Here is a 12876-nt window from a genome sequence, read left to right as displayed (position 1 = left end):
TTTTTTTCTTTTCTTGTTTTTTATGAGATGGAGTCTCACTCCGTCACCCAGGCTGGAGTGCAGTGGCATGATCTCAACTCACTGCAACTGCTGCCTCCTGGTTCAAGTGATTCACCTGCCTCAGCCTCCCAAGTAGCTGGGATTATAAACCTGTGCCACTATGCCAAGCTGATTTTGTACTTTTAGTAGAGACGGGGTTTCTCCATGTTGGTCAGGCTGGTCTTGAACTCCCAACCTCAGGTGATCTGCCTGTCTTGGGTCCCAAAGTGCTGGGATTACAGGTGTGAACCACCACGCCCAGCCTTAATTTTTGTAATTTTACTAGATGGGGTTTCAACATGTTGAGCAGGCTGGTCTCAAACTCCTGACCTCAAGTGATCTGCCCAACTCAGCCTCCCAAAGTGCTGGGGTTACAGGCGTGAGGCACCGCGCCCAGCCGCATTTTCTTCTTTTCCTTTTTTTTTAAATTTTTTTTTGAGATGGAGTCTTGCTGTTGCCCAAGCTGGAGTGCAGTGGCGCAATCTCAGCTCACTGCAAGCTCTGCCTCCCAGGTTCATGCCATTCTCCTGCCTCAGCCTCCCAAGTAGCTGGGACTACAGGTGCCCACTACCACGCCCAGATAATTTTTATATTTTTAGTAGAGATGGGGTCTCACCATTTTAGCCAGGATGGTCTCGATCTCCTGACCTCAGGTGGTCCTCCCACCTCAGCCTCCCAAAGTGCTGGGATTACAGGCGTAAGCCACCGTGCCCGGCCACATTTTCTTCTTAAAAGCAGTTTTAGGTTACTATGTTAAAAGTTCTCCAAATAAAAATTCACTTTTTCTTTATGTTAAGATTTTGTTAAGGGAAAAAAAAAAAAAAAAAAAAAGACATTTAATCACACTAATTACAGATTCCTTATGGCCTTTAACCAGTCCTAAGAAGGAAGTTATACCTAGGAATCCTCTTCGGTGTGGACATGACCTCACCACTACTGCCATCGATGGCCAATGAACCTGATGTGAGCAGCTACCAGTACAGGGCGTGGTGAGAGAAATACCAGTGGACTCCTCGCTTCCAGCTCAGGGGGCACCAGGAGGCAGACAGGCTGCGCCTGAAGCCCACTTCTAAAGTTTTCTTTCCATCAAATACATTGAAAAATGTATTTAACCAAAAGAGTTAAGCCTCAAGGCTGGGTGAGGTGGCTCACACCTGTAATCCCAGCACTTTGGAAAGCTAAGATGGGCGGATCACCTGAGGTCAGGAGTTTTGAGACCAGCCTGGCCAACATGGCAAAACCCCATCTCCATTAAAAATACAGAAATTAGCTGGGTGTGGTGGCACATGCCTGTAGTCCCAGCTACTTAGGAGGCTGAGGCAGGAGAATCACTTAAACCCGGGAGGCAGAGGCTGCAGTGAGCCAAGACTGTGCCGCTGCACTCCAGCCTGGGTGACACAGTGAGACCCTGTCCCTGTCTTAAAAAAAAAAAGACTTGAGCCTCAAGAAGTATGAAGTCAAAAAAGATAACTTGATATAGTCACAATAAAGGCTGACTTCTACCTTAAGTTACCAGACACAGCTCATAAAACCAGCTGTCTCAAAGACAGTATTATCTTTATTAAAAAACGGATAGATATAGCAGCACTTACAAAACAGAGTTCATTCAAAGGCATTGTACACTGTCAACTGATAATGTGGAGACAGCAACCCCCTGCCTAGCTGGTTGTGGGCTCTGCACAACATTTGCCCGCAACCACCTGCTCCACTTGGTACAATGCAGCCCAGAACACCCGCGGGGAGAGCCAGGCCACTGTGGCCCTCCACAGCTTCAAGCCTTTGTTGTTGTGTGAGTCCCTCAGGTCAAGTAGCACCTTCCATAGCAGCATTGGGAGCACGCACTGGTGTCTGGAGGTGGCTGGTGTACTTGACCCACTTATTTAAAAAAAATCTATAAGCATTCAATAAAAAACACTTTGCCCTGTTCGATGCCATCCACAGAAATACTTCTGCTGTGGAAGAAACACTCTTCCATTTAGATATCTGTAAAAGCAAACGCACGCCTCCGCTGCAACAGACAGAAGAGAACGTGGAGCAGGCGCTTCCGTGTGACTGTCTTTGGTGGAGAAGGATGGGGTGGTCACGCCATTTCTGGCTCGCTGCTCTGCTTCTTACTGCTCTGTGGAGGGGTGAGGAGCCCACTGGGGAGAGGAGAAGCCCTATTTTGTTCAGACAACACGGCTTTCTTTGCTCGGGCTTTGTCCTGTCGGTAAGAATAAAAGGGACAACATGTTAAAGTACAACATATCCTTGGGCTTCAACTACCACAGGTTTTCTTTTCTTTTAAATTTTTTTTTTTTTCCCCGAGATGGAGTCTCGCTTTGTCACCCAGACTGGAATATGGTGACGGGATCTCACTTCCACTTTCCGGGTTTGAGCGATTCTCTGCCTCAGCCTCCCGAGTAGAGTAGCTGAGATTACAGGCACCCACCACCATGCCCGGCTAATTTTTGTATTTTTCATAGAGATGAGGTTTTGCCGTTTTGGTCAGGCTGGTCTCGAACTCCTGACCTCAGGCAATCTGCCCACCTCAGCCTCCCAAAGTGCTGGGACTACAGACATGTGCCACCATGCCTGGCTAGTTTTTAAATTTTTTAGGGATGGGGACTCCCTATGTTGCCCAGGCTAGTCTCGAACTTCTGGGCTCAAGCAGTCCTTCTGCCTTGGCCTCCAAAAGCCACTGTGTCTGGCCACTATGTCTTTTTCTATGGAGGTGAGTAAAGGAAAAAAAAAAAATCAAAGAACACTTTAGAACTCTGGGGTCTATACGATAGTGAGATACAGCATCAATTTGCCAGAATTTTTCTTGTTCAAGGAATTAAAATTGGAGTTTTTAAGGATATTTGGAGCCTGCCTGAAGAAAACTGAACAGGTTATTTAGGCAGTTTTTTTTCTTTTGAGACATAGTTTTGCTGTTGCCCAGGCTGGAGGGCAGTGGTGTGATCTCAACGCACTACAACCTCCGCCTCCCAGGTTCAAATGATTCTCCTGCCTTGGCCTCTCGAGTAGCTGGGACTACAGGTGCCCACCACCATACCTGGCTAATTTTTGTATTTTTTTTTTTTTGAGACGGAGTCTCACTCTATCGCCCAGGCTGGAGTGCAGTGGCTGGATCTCAGCTCACTGCAAGCTCCGCCTCCCGGGTTTACGCCATTCTCCTGCCTCAGCCTCTGGGACTACAGGCGCCCGCCACCTCGCCCGGCTAGTTTTTTGTATTTTTTAGTAAGCCAGGATGGTCTCAATCTCCTGATCTTGTGATCCACCCGTCTCGGCCTCCCAAAGTGCTGGGATTACAGGCTTGAGCCACGGGGCCCGGCCTAATTTTGTATTTTAGTAGAGACAGGGTTTCACCATGTTGGCCAGGCTCGTCTTGAACTCCTGGCCTCAAGTAATCGGTCCACCTTGGCCTCCCAAAGTGCTGGGTTGACAGGCCTGAACCACTGCGGCTGGCCTATTTAGGCAGTTTTAAGAATTTGGGCAAGAAGGACTGAAAGAAGGAGCAGCACTGACCAGCAAATCCAAGCTGTCTCTGTGGGTCTGTATGTTGTGTGCATCTTCATCAGCAACGCCCCTGAAGTGCTTCAGTTTTGAGCTCCCCGTCTCCCTTATAACCATGGCAAATGGAACCATCCACTTGACACAGTTCTCTATGTCGCACCACTGATATCCTGCAGGGAAGATATCGTGGGCTTAACCTGAAGCTGACAACTGAGTGTAAGCTTAGTATACCTTGTTTGTGCACGCATTGGAAAGCCTACTTACCTGAAACCTTTTGCATCAATTCAGATGAAGAGAAATGATACAAGGCTGAAGCAGCAAGTATACCATAAGGAAATTCGAGGCAGTCAACATCCAGGACACAGAGATCCAGCAGCTACGGAGAAGAAAAGAATGCTGAGATGGACGCCACCACACGCCTCTTCTAGAGTTCCTCACTCCAGCTGCAGGGAAGGTGGCCCCACGGATGTGATGGAGCCACTTACCTCTGCAATCTGTATAAAGATTTGCTGGGGATACTGCGGCAGTAGCACTTCATGTAAGTCATTTAGATATGCAACCTGCATGTATACATTCAGCCAGGACACAATAGTCAGGGGACTTAAACGCCACTTAAGGGCCTAAAGGAAAACAGAGAGAAAAGAGACCGATGATTGAGAAAAGAAGTTCAAAATGCAGCCATGTTCCATGCCACAATGTGTCCAGCTGGAGAACACCTCCCAGAGGCACTCCCACTTCAGGTGGAAAAGATCTGACATATGCATTTTAAAAATGGCTGGAAAATTCACTGGAACCCACCTTCATAATCATTAATTCCATGGTGAGAATTTCATCTCCTGAACAAGCTCCATCTGTCACATATGCAAACTGGTGCAACTTTGGAGGATAGATTTCCTGAAAGGAAATAAAAGATGGCACTAGCACCAAAGCCAGTCTCTAATAGTCTCAATTTATAATGCATCCAAAATGACTTCTCAGCACCCTGGCATGGAAAGAGAGAAGACGCACTGATGGGATTAACACAGAAGCCACTCCAATGGTTCAACATGTGTTCGTTGTAAAAAAAACAAAACAAAACAAAACAAAACAAAACAAAACAAAACAAAAAAACCTCCTCCCACCCACCCTTAAATAAATGGATGGAACTTTGACTCACTATGGGTACTTTTGAAATCTCCCCTTTTCAGTACCTTTAACATGTTTGAAAGTCAGGCCCATACACCCTTTGATAATCATACACAAATTTTTCATCTTTTCTTTTTTCTTTTTAGACAGAATTTCCCTCTGTTGCCCAGGCTGGAGTGCAGTGATGGATCTTGACTCACTGCAACCTCTGCCTCCTGGGCTTCAGCGATTCTCTTGCCTCAGCCTCCTGAATAGCTGGGATTACAGGCGCGCGCCCCCACGCCTGGCTAATTTTTGTATTTTTAGTACAAATGGTGTTTCACCATGTCTCAAACTACTGGCTTCAAGTGACCTAGCTGCCTTGGCCTCCCAAAGTGCTTGGGATCATAGGCATGAGCCACCACCCCGGGCCCAAAACTATAATCTTAGTTCAAAGATCAATTTTTTTTTCTTTGCTCAATGTAACTACACAAACCTAGATCTTCCATACCCTCACTACTTTCCTCTTCCTGGTCACTTTCCAGCCTCTTTTCTTTTTGGCATGTGTCTTAACTTTTAGGGTAGCAAATTAGAAAAATTTAGGATGAGTGCTATAGACAAAAAAAACACCAACCTCTTCCCCCAATCTCAGTGGAGCTCAAGAAATAACACACATTATAGAACGAATACTTGAAAATGATTTACCTCAAGTTTGGCTGCAATAAATAAAGATGAAATCCCAATAAGCTGTAAAAGAGTTTTTACAACATTTTCCTGTGTCGCCATATACCGGTCAAAGAAATCCTGTGCCAAGTAAAAGGTCTCCCTGTGAAGTTTATAGACTTCACACACCTGAAAACATATTAAGTAAGTTTTAGAACGGTTACTTGAGGGAGGGGAAAAAAAAAAAAACCTTGTAATGACTTTGGTGAAGGACAATATAGGACAATATTAAATGCAAAGTTCTTGAACTCAACAACTGATGTTTTTTTGTTAGTTTGTTTTTTGTTTTGAGACAGTGTCATATTCTGTCGCCCAGGCTGGAGTGCAGTGTTGTGATCTTGGTTCACTGCAACCTCCGCCTCCCAGGCTCAAGCAATTCTCTTGCTTCAGCCTCCCGAGTACCTGGAATTATAGGCACCCGCCACCATGCCCAGCTAATTTTTGTATTTTTAGTAGAAATGGTGTTTCACCTTGTTGGCCAGGCTGGTCTTGAACTCCTGGCCTCAAGTGATCCGCCTGCTTCAGCCTCCCAAAGTGATGGGATTATAGGGATGAGCCACTGTGCCCAGCCTAACAACTGATAGGTTTTAAATGAGGGGCCCTCTGGCCTGTCCCACCCTCATCTGCCTAGGATGTGAATCATCCCCTTGCCCGCACATCCCCGTGGAGCAGGCCACCTGCCTGTTAGTCACTCAGTAGCACACAGGTTATCAGATGGACTGTCACAGCACAGCAGTGCTGGTGTTGAAGCAAGCAGCCCTTATTTTACTGAATAATGGCCCCACAGGGCAAGAGTACTGAGGCTGGCTATTTGGAAACGCCAAAGAGAAGCCGTGAAGTGCTTTCTTTTAAGTGAAAATGTGAAAGTAGAGGATTAAAAACATAGCATAGCTAGAGCTCAGTACTATCTGTGGCTTCAGGCATCTCCTGCGGGTCTTGGGATGTACCCCCGAGGATGAGGGGTACTTTTGTAGTTACATATTCAATTTCTACATGTTTTCATGAAACAGGTCTGCCTGAGCTGTCCTTCCACTTCAGAAGAAAAGCCCACTTCTCATCCATTCAAGTCTTACAAGGTTGTCTAGGAAGTTTCCCTTAATCAGAAACTATAAGCTACCGCAGTTCATCCCAGTAAGAGATATACTACCAATAAAAATAAATTTTGTTATACTTGTTCTTTTGATTAACTGTTAAAGAGAAATAAAATAGTGTGGATCAAGAAAAGATTTGAGTTGGGTGCTGTAGCGCACACCCGTAATCCCAGCATTTTGGGAGGCCAAGGCAGGGGGATCCCTTGATCCCAGGAGTTGGAGACCAGCTGGGGCAACACAGTGAGACCCCATCTCAACAAAAAATAAAAAATTGGCAGGACGTAGTAGCTCATGCCTGTAGTCCCAACGACTGGGGAGGCTGAGGCGGGAGGACTGCTTGAGCCCGGGAATTGGAGCCTGTAGTGAGCCGTGACTGCACCACTACATTCCAGCTTGGGCGAAAGAGCAACTCCGTCTCAAAATACAGAAGCCACTCCAATGGTCCAAATATCTTAAAAAATGTGCTAAAAAAAAAAATTGAGACAGAGTCTCATGGTCACCCAGGCTGGAGTGCACTGGCACTATCACGGCTCACTGCAGGCTCCAACTTCCAGGCTCAAGCAATCCTCCCACTTCAGCCTCTGCAGTAGTTGTGACTACAAGCGTGAGCCACTATACTCTGACAGTTTTTTATGTTTTGTTGAAATGGGGTCTTGAGGGCCGGGTGCAGTGGCTCACACTTGTAATCCCGGCACTTTGAGAGGTCAAGGCAGGTGGATCACCTGAGGTCAGGAGTTCAAGACCAGCCTGACCAATGTGGAGAAACCCCGTCTCTACTAAAAATACAAAATTAGCCAGGCGTGGTGGCGTATGCCTGTAATCTCAGTTATTCAGGAGCCTGAGGCAAGAGAATCGCTTGAAACCGGGAGGCAGAGGTTGCAGTGAGCTGAGATCGCCCCACTGCACTCCAGCCTGGCCAACAATAGCAAAACTCTGTTTCAAAAAAAAAGACAAGACATGGGGTCTCGCTATGTTGCCCCGGCTAGTCTCCAACTCCTGGGCTCAAGGGATCCTTCTGCCTTGGCCTCCCAAAGTGCTGGGATTACAAACATGAGCCACTGTGCCCAGCCAGGATTTGAACAGTATATTTTATTAGAATAAATGGGAATGGTGGCAAAAGGGAATGGATTCCAAGAAATTAAAAAGAAACAACGTCAGCCCTGTTTAAGATAAATTTGTTCACATGTGTTTACAATTTATGACAGTAGCTATCAAAGAGGTGATATATGCATCCCAGTGAGCACATTTAAAAGCAATTTAGCCAGGCACGATGGCTCACGCCTGTAATCCCAGCACTCTGGGGGGCCAAGGCGGGTGGATCACGAGGTCAGGAGTTCAAGACCAGCCTGGCCAACATGGTGAAACCCTGTCTCTTCTAAAAATACAAAAATTAGCCGGGTGTGGTGGCGTGCACCAGTAATCTCAGTTACTCAGGAGGCTGAGGCCCGGAGAATCGCTTGAACCCGTGAGGCAGAGGTTGCAGTGAGCCGAGATTTTGCCACTGCACTCCAGCCTGGGTGACAAAGACTCCATCTCAAAAAAAAGAAAAGAAAAAAAAAAAGATTTCGAAATTCTTGCTAAGAATACAAGCAAAACAGAAAGACCACCTCAGTAAGTATACCATATAGCTTCAGAGATGGAGAACGTGTCAAGGGAATCAACCACACAGAGGTCCTAATACACAAAAATGCTGGAAATGCTCAGTGCTTTCATGAAGCCAACAGAAGACTCAAGCTCACCTCCATTAACCAATCCAGAAGAATTGCTCGCATTTTTGGCTGCAGAAGAGGGTGTTGCTCAAGAAAGTGCTGATCCCTTAAGTATGTCTTTTCCTTGTTTAACATGATTTTCCAGACTTCCTCTCTATTTGCCCAGCTACAACAAAACACACAACAAAAATGAGGCCCACAGAGGGGTAAGAATGCGTCCACGCTATGAGGGATAAAGGGGAGCATGGAGTAAGAGACCTGGAAGCCACGTGGTAGAGTCAGCACTGACCTCAGTACAGGCAGCGGGGAGCCTCTGGATGGTGCAATAATCCGAGGCTTGCACGATGAGTTTGGGTAAACCCGCTCATCATCTTCTTTGTCAGGTGTGGGGATCAGGGAGCAGGGGTCTGCACAGACTGTATTATTGTCCCAAGGCTGTAAATGAAAAATACACAGGAGAGGTGAGATAAGATGCAAACAGCTCCTACATTACCCAAAAACACTGCAAATTCACTTGCAACTCAGTAAGATACTGGGCATGACCTCTGAAAGTGCTTCCAAAAAGATACATTATGATATTTTTTGTCACAACTCAAAGATTTGTTTTTTAGTGAGTACAATGCCTCTACTAAAATTTCTTAAAAGGAAAACAGAATTGTCAATAAAAATATTTACATAAGCACTTCACATTCATTAGTATAAAAGATCAAAAATGTAAATTGGCTGCCATATATATGAAAGTCCCCTCAGTTTAAAACAAAATCCCATCAAATGTGACATTTTTTTTTGTTGCACGACTAGCCAAATATGTTAAACAATAAAGGACTTTCTCTTTTCCTTAACTCGAAACAAACAGAATGAACATCCACCTAGTTAAAACCAAATCAAGTGATGGTCACAGGTCATACTATGAAGTCTACAGGAAGCTAGCCTAGATACTCCTTAAGACCTCTGAATCTTGAGTCTTGCAGGCTAATTCAAATATCCAATAAAATAAGGAACTATTATAAACCAAAGCACTATGCTTTTCTTTTAAAGGTTTCAGATATGTATTCAGTTTTCAGTATCTGAAAAACACTAAAGTTCATTTAGAATATTTTCTTTTTTAAAGCTATTCCTACTCTAAGATGTCTGTTTGATTTTTAAAATTATAAAATAGTAACTCTGCTGAAGATATTAGGCAGGTAACAATCCCACTAGCATGGAAGCCATATGAAAGTCTGAGACTTGGCTTTTTTTTTTTTTTTTTTTTTTTTTTTTTGAGACAGGGTCTCCCTCTGTTGCCCAGGCTGGAGTGCAGTAGTGCGATCTCAGCTCACTGCAACCTCTGCCTCCTGGGGTCAAGCCATCTCCTGCCTCAGCCTCCTAAGCAGCTAGGACTTCAGGCATGCACAAGCACGCCCAGCTAATTTTTGTATTTTTTGGTAGAGATGGGGTTTTGCCATGTTGTCCAGGCTGGTCTCGAACTCCAGGACTCAAGCCATTCTCCTGCCTTGTCTTCCAAAAGTGCTGGGATTACAGGCCTGAACCAGCGCACCTGGCTTTTTTTTTTAAAAGCAGAGACCACCAGCCTGGAGGTGGTCTCTGCTTTAAAAAAATAGACAACTGGGGTCACTAAAATGAACGTGGAAACTTGGGCTCTAAGTGCTACCTCAAAGACGCAGCACATAGTGGTGACCACAGCACATTGGTCGCCTTCAGAGGAAGCCCAAACACTTTCAGTTGGAAGAGCAAAGCCAGATAAAGCTCTTCCCCACCCAATGTACAAAGAATTGGGCATGCAAATTATCCATGACAGCTCCTGCCAACAGCTGTGCGAGCAAGGCTGCTTCCTTTCAGTTCTACTACCATGTGCGGGTGGCATTTCCTTGACTCAAAAAGGGTCACATTACAACCGCTGTAAGTTGTTCTTCATTCAGGAAGAATGAATTCTAGTCTTGAAGGCATAATGCTGGGTACCGCCCTCGAAGGCCAGATGGCTGGCACATCTGAGAGCAGGCCTTTGGACATAGATGAGTCCAGCAGCAGTTCCCAAACTAGGTGAACCATCAGCAGACAAACGGTTTCCAAAGTTGGCCTTTTAGGGACCAGTGGATGAGGTAGAATAATTAAGCCTATGTCCTTAACTTGAGTGTACACCAAGTTTCAAAGCAAGATCTGTCTGACTTTATTTAGGAAGGAATGAGATAACAGCAAGAGACCAACGGGATTCCTAACCACTCCATCTCCTCATACCACTTTTTTCCTTATGTAGGATTATTTTCTGAAAAGTAACAGTCCAGGATTCCACTTCAATAGAAAGACTGAGTCTCGTGCAAAAAAATTAAACAACAAAATGGACGTGTTAAGTAGGTCTTAGATAAAAGGGTATTCTTTTCATTAAGAACAGGCTAAGATGAAAATTAAAAAACTTCCATGTGGTCTTGATGAAGCAGTTACACAAGAGTTTAGCACAATGGCTCCAAGTAGCTCAAAACTGTCGTACTGGGGTGAACTATGATAACTCCAGAGAAAAGTTCTGTACGTGAACAGGGAAAAAGGTTCTGTGGTACCCCCAAGTTCTAGTTTCATGAATCTCCACAAAGAAATAACAAAGATACTGCTCCATACATAGACAGCTAATGTTTAAGCTATCTACTCTACAAAATGTACAGAAATCTGTTGCCATTAATCTCTGGATAACCACGAAAATGCCTTCTAGTGGGAAATGGTACAGCTATTCTGGCAGCACAGCTATCCACGCTGTGGCCAGGGGACAGAGCCACAATCCGTCCCAGGCACACTCGTCACTACTCAGGCTATCCTTGAGAACAGACATGCTTCTAAAACTCCAAGAATGTAACAGGGACGGCCCTGCTTCATCTTCACCTGCAAGTTTCTTTTTTATTCAAAACACAGCTGGGAAAATAATCCTGGATTTCACAAAGTCAGAATTCATTTTATAATACCTAAAAAATCAACTTGCTTGATTTGAACGTACTTTTTTTTTAAGGGGAGAAAAAAAAAAAAAAACTTGGGATATGCCATCTTACTTCCTTCTCTGAAATGATTTCTTTGAATAAGGAAATCAGCAACCCTTTCTTCAATAGTCAGTGGACCCTCTTCAGAAATGCTTGTCTTGGGGGATCTTACAGTGACAACTGCTATTTAGAACACGGCCCATTGAGTTGAAATCCTTCACACTTCCAGATGAACTACCCTGGCTGCTGCTCTGCACAGTGAGGTGCTCCTCTGCTAACCTAGCTGGGATCCCTGTACTCAGGTGGAACACTGTTTCTGTTCAGCGCTTATCTGTGATAGAGTCAGAAGGCCTGACCAGCTAGTTTAGACATAGGCTGCTTCCCGCACTGGAGCCGTAACTACAGTCTCCAGCCATTTCTGAAAGTAAAGAGATAGTACAAGCTTTTCCTGCAAGAAACTTCTGATGTTATAATGATTATCACACTGCATGCAGGAAATTTGGCAGGAACTCCATCAGGAGAGAAAAGAAAAGCAGTCAAAAAAATGTATTGAGACACCACCTATCATTACACTGAATGTTCCACTGATACTCTTGCTGAGGTCAGGCTGAGCTGGGGATCAATGCAGGTAATTGCTGGAGGGGCTAGAAGAACTTCCAGGGCCAGAAAGAGAAGAATTTGAAACCTGACCTACAGAAGACGGAGGAGGTCCTTAAGCACCATGACAAGAAAAATAGGTGTAGATGGGGGGGAAGTTGTTGCTTATAAACACCCAGGAATCCTCCCCCAGTTCACCAGCTTTTACAGACAAGGCTGAGGGCCCAACTTTGCCCCTGGGTGGCACAGGACTCTGGGTTACTTTCTTCCTCTAACTGAGTCTCAGTTTCCTCCTGGGCAGAAGGGGAGGACTGAATAATGTGATGTCCATTCTGGTTCTTCCAGGCATCAGCACATATCTGCAATCTCAGACGGTGCCAGTCAGGAACACCAAACTTCCTGGAATCCCAGGACTGGCAGAGGCCAGTACCCACTGACAGGTACAGGGACATATGGGCTGTGGCTGCATTTGAGAAGTTCACTCTCACCAGTGTCTCCAGCGAGACGAGAGCATGAAACCCCATGTGACCCACAGGGAGAAGGACCTCCACAGAGGCCCAACCCCGGGCGGACCTACCTGGCTCCCACACTGGTCCCTCGCCGTCCTGTCGATTTTGGCCATTTCTTCATCTGGATCCTGCAAAAACTAACATGAAGCCACCCCCATGACCCCAAGGAAACACACCAAACAAGACAAAAACAGACAGAGAGAAGAAGAGAAAGCTAATCAGGTTATGAGCACCGTTCCTGCCCAAGGGACCCCCCCACCCGCCGTAGGCAGAGTCAAGTAGGGTACCCAGGTGAGATGGGGGGGTGCTCCTCAACCTGTCTCTTTTGTACTCACAACGGCCACGTTTGCCTTCCTCTTCCTGGAGCGAGCCGAGAACTCTGCGCCACCGTCCTCCTTCATGGTGTCCCGCTCCTTCGCATCCCTGTGGACCCGGGTGGCACCGGGCCGGGTGAGCACCCGCGACCGCCCCTCCCCCACGCCACCCGTCCCGTCCCGTCCGGCCCCGCGGCGCAGGCACTCACCGCTCCCTGCGCTCCCTCGGCATGATGGGGCTGCTCCGGCCTGAGGCCTGCGGGGCGGCGCGGGGTGAGGCGGCAGCGGGGTCAGGCCGCGGGCCCAGCACCCCTCCCCCCCTCGCGCGCGGG

General features: G+C 46.2%; 1 protein-coding gene across 2 annotated transcripts; it reads right to left on the bottom strand.

Annotated features, from left to right (window-relative positions):
• Positions 1-1570: 1570 nt before the first annotated feature.
• CCNE1 (cyclin E1) lies at positions 1571-12799 on the bottom strand. Of its 2 annotated transcripts, none has more exons than XM_017873596.1 (11): positions 12754-12799; positions 12566-12653; positions 12299-12367; positions 8454-8599; positions 8195-8330; positions 5347-5493; positions 4336-4431; positions 4023-4157; positions 3802-3913; positions 3550-3707; positions 1571-2242 (listed from the first exon to the last, which is right to left on the bottom strand). In XM_017873596.1, exons 1-11 carry the CDS (start codon positions 12774-12776, stop codon positions 2120-2122), a joined length of 1233 nt encoding a protein of 410 aa, XP_017729085.1. In that variant the 5' UTR covers positions 12777-12799; the 3' UTR covers positions 1571-2119. The 2 variants fall into 2 exon arrangements, with proteins under 2 accessions (XP_017729085.1, XP_017729086.1); XM_017873597.1 differs by having other exon boundaries at positions 12299-12358; positions 12754-12795.
• Positions 12800-12876: the final 77 nt, after the last annotated feature.

The sequence above is a fragment of the Rhinopithecus bieti genome, unplaced genomic scaffold (genome assembly GCF_001698545.2).
Source record: "Rhinopithecus bieti isolate Rb0 unplaced genomic scaffold, ASM169854v2 scaffold_7509, whole genome shotgun sequence".
In the NCBI taxonomy this organism is placed as follows: domain Eukaryota; kingdom Metazoa; phylum Chordata; class Mammalia; order Primates; family Cercopithecidae; genus Rhinopithecus; species Rhinopithecus bieti.
The sequence above is the reverse complement of the archived record's forward strand: the minus strand, read 5'-3'. Positions and strand labels throughout refer to the sequence as shown.

Excerpts from the sequence above, each read along its gene's own strand:
- CCNE1 (XM_017873596.1), bottom strand. The coding sequence starts at position 12,776 with ATGCCGAGGGAGCGCAGGGAGCG. Across the intron at positions 8,331-8,453 it reads TCCCCGCTGCCTGTACTGAG|CTGGGCAAATAGAGAGGAAG; the intron begins GTCAGTGCTGAC and ends GTTTTGTTGTAG. Across the intron at positions 5,494-8,194 it reads TTCTGGATTGGTTAATGGAG|GTGTGTGAAGTCTATAAACT; the intron begins GTGAGCTTGAGT and ends ATATGTTTTCAG.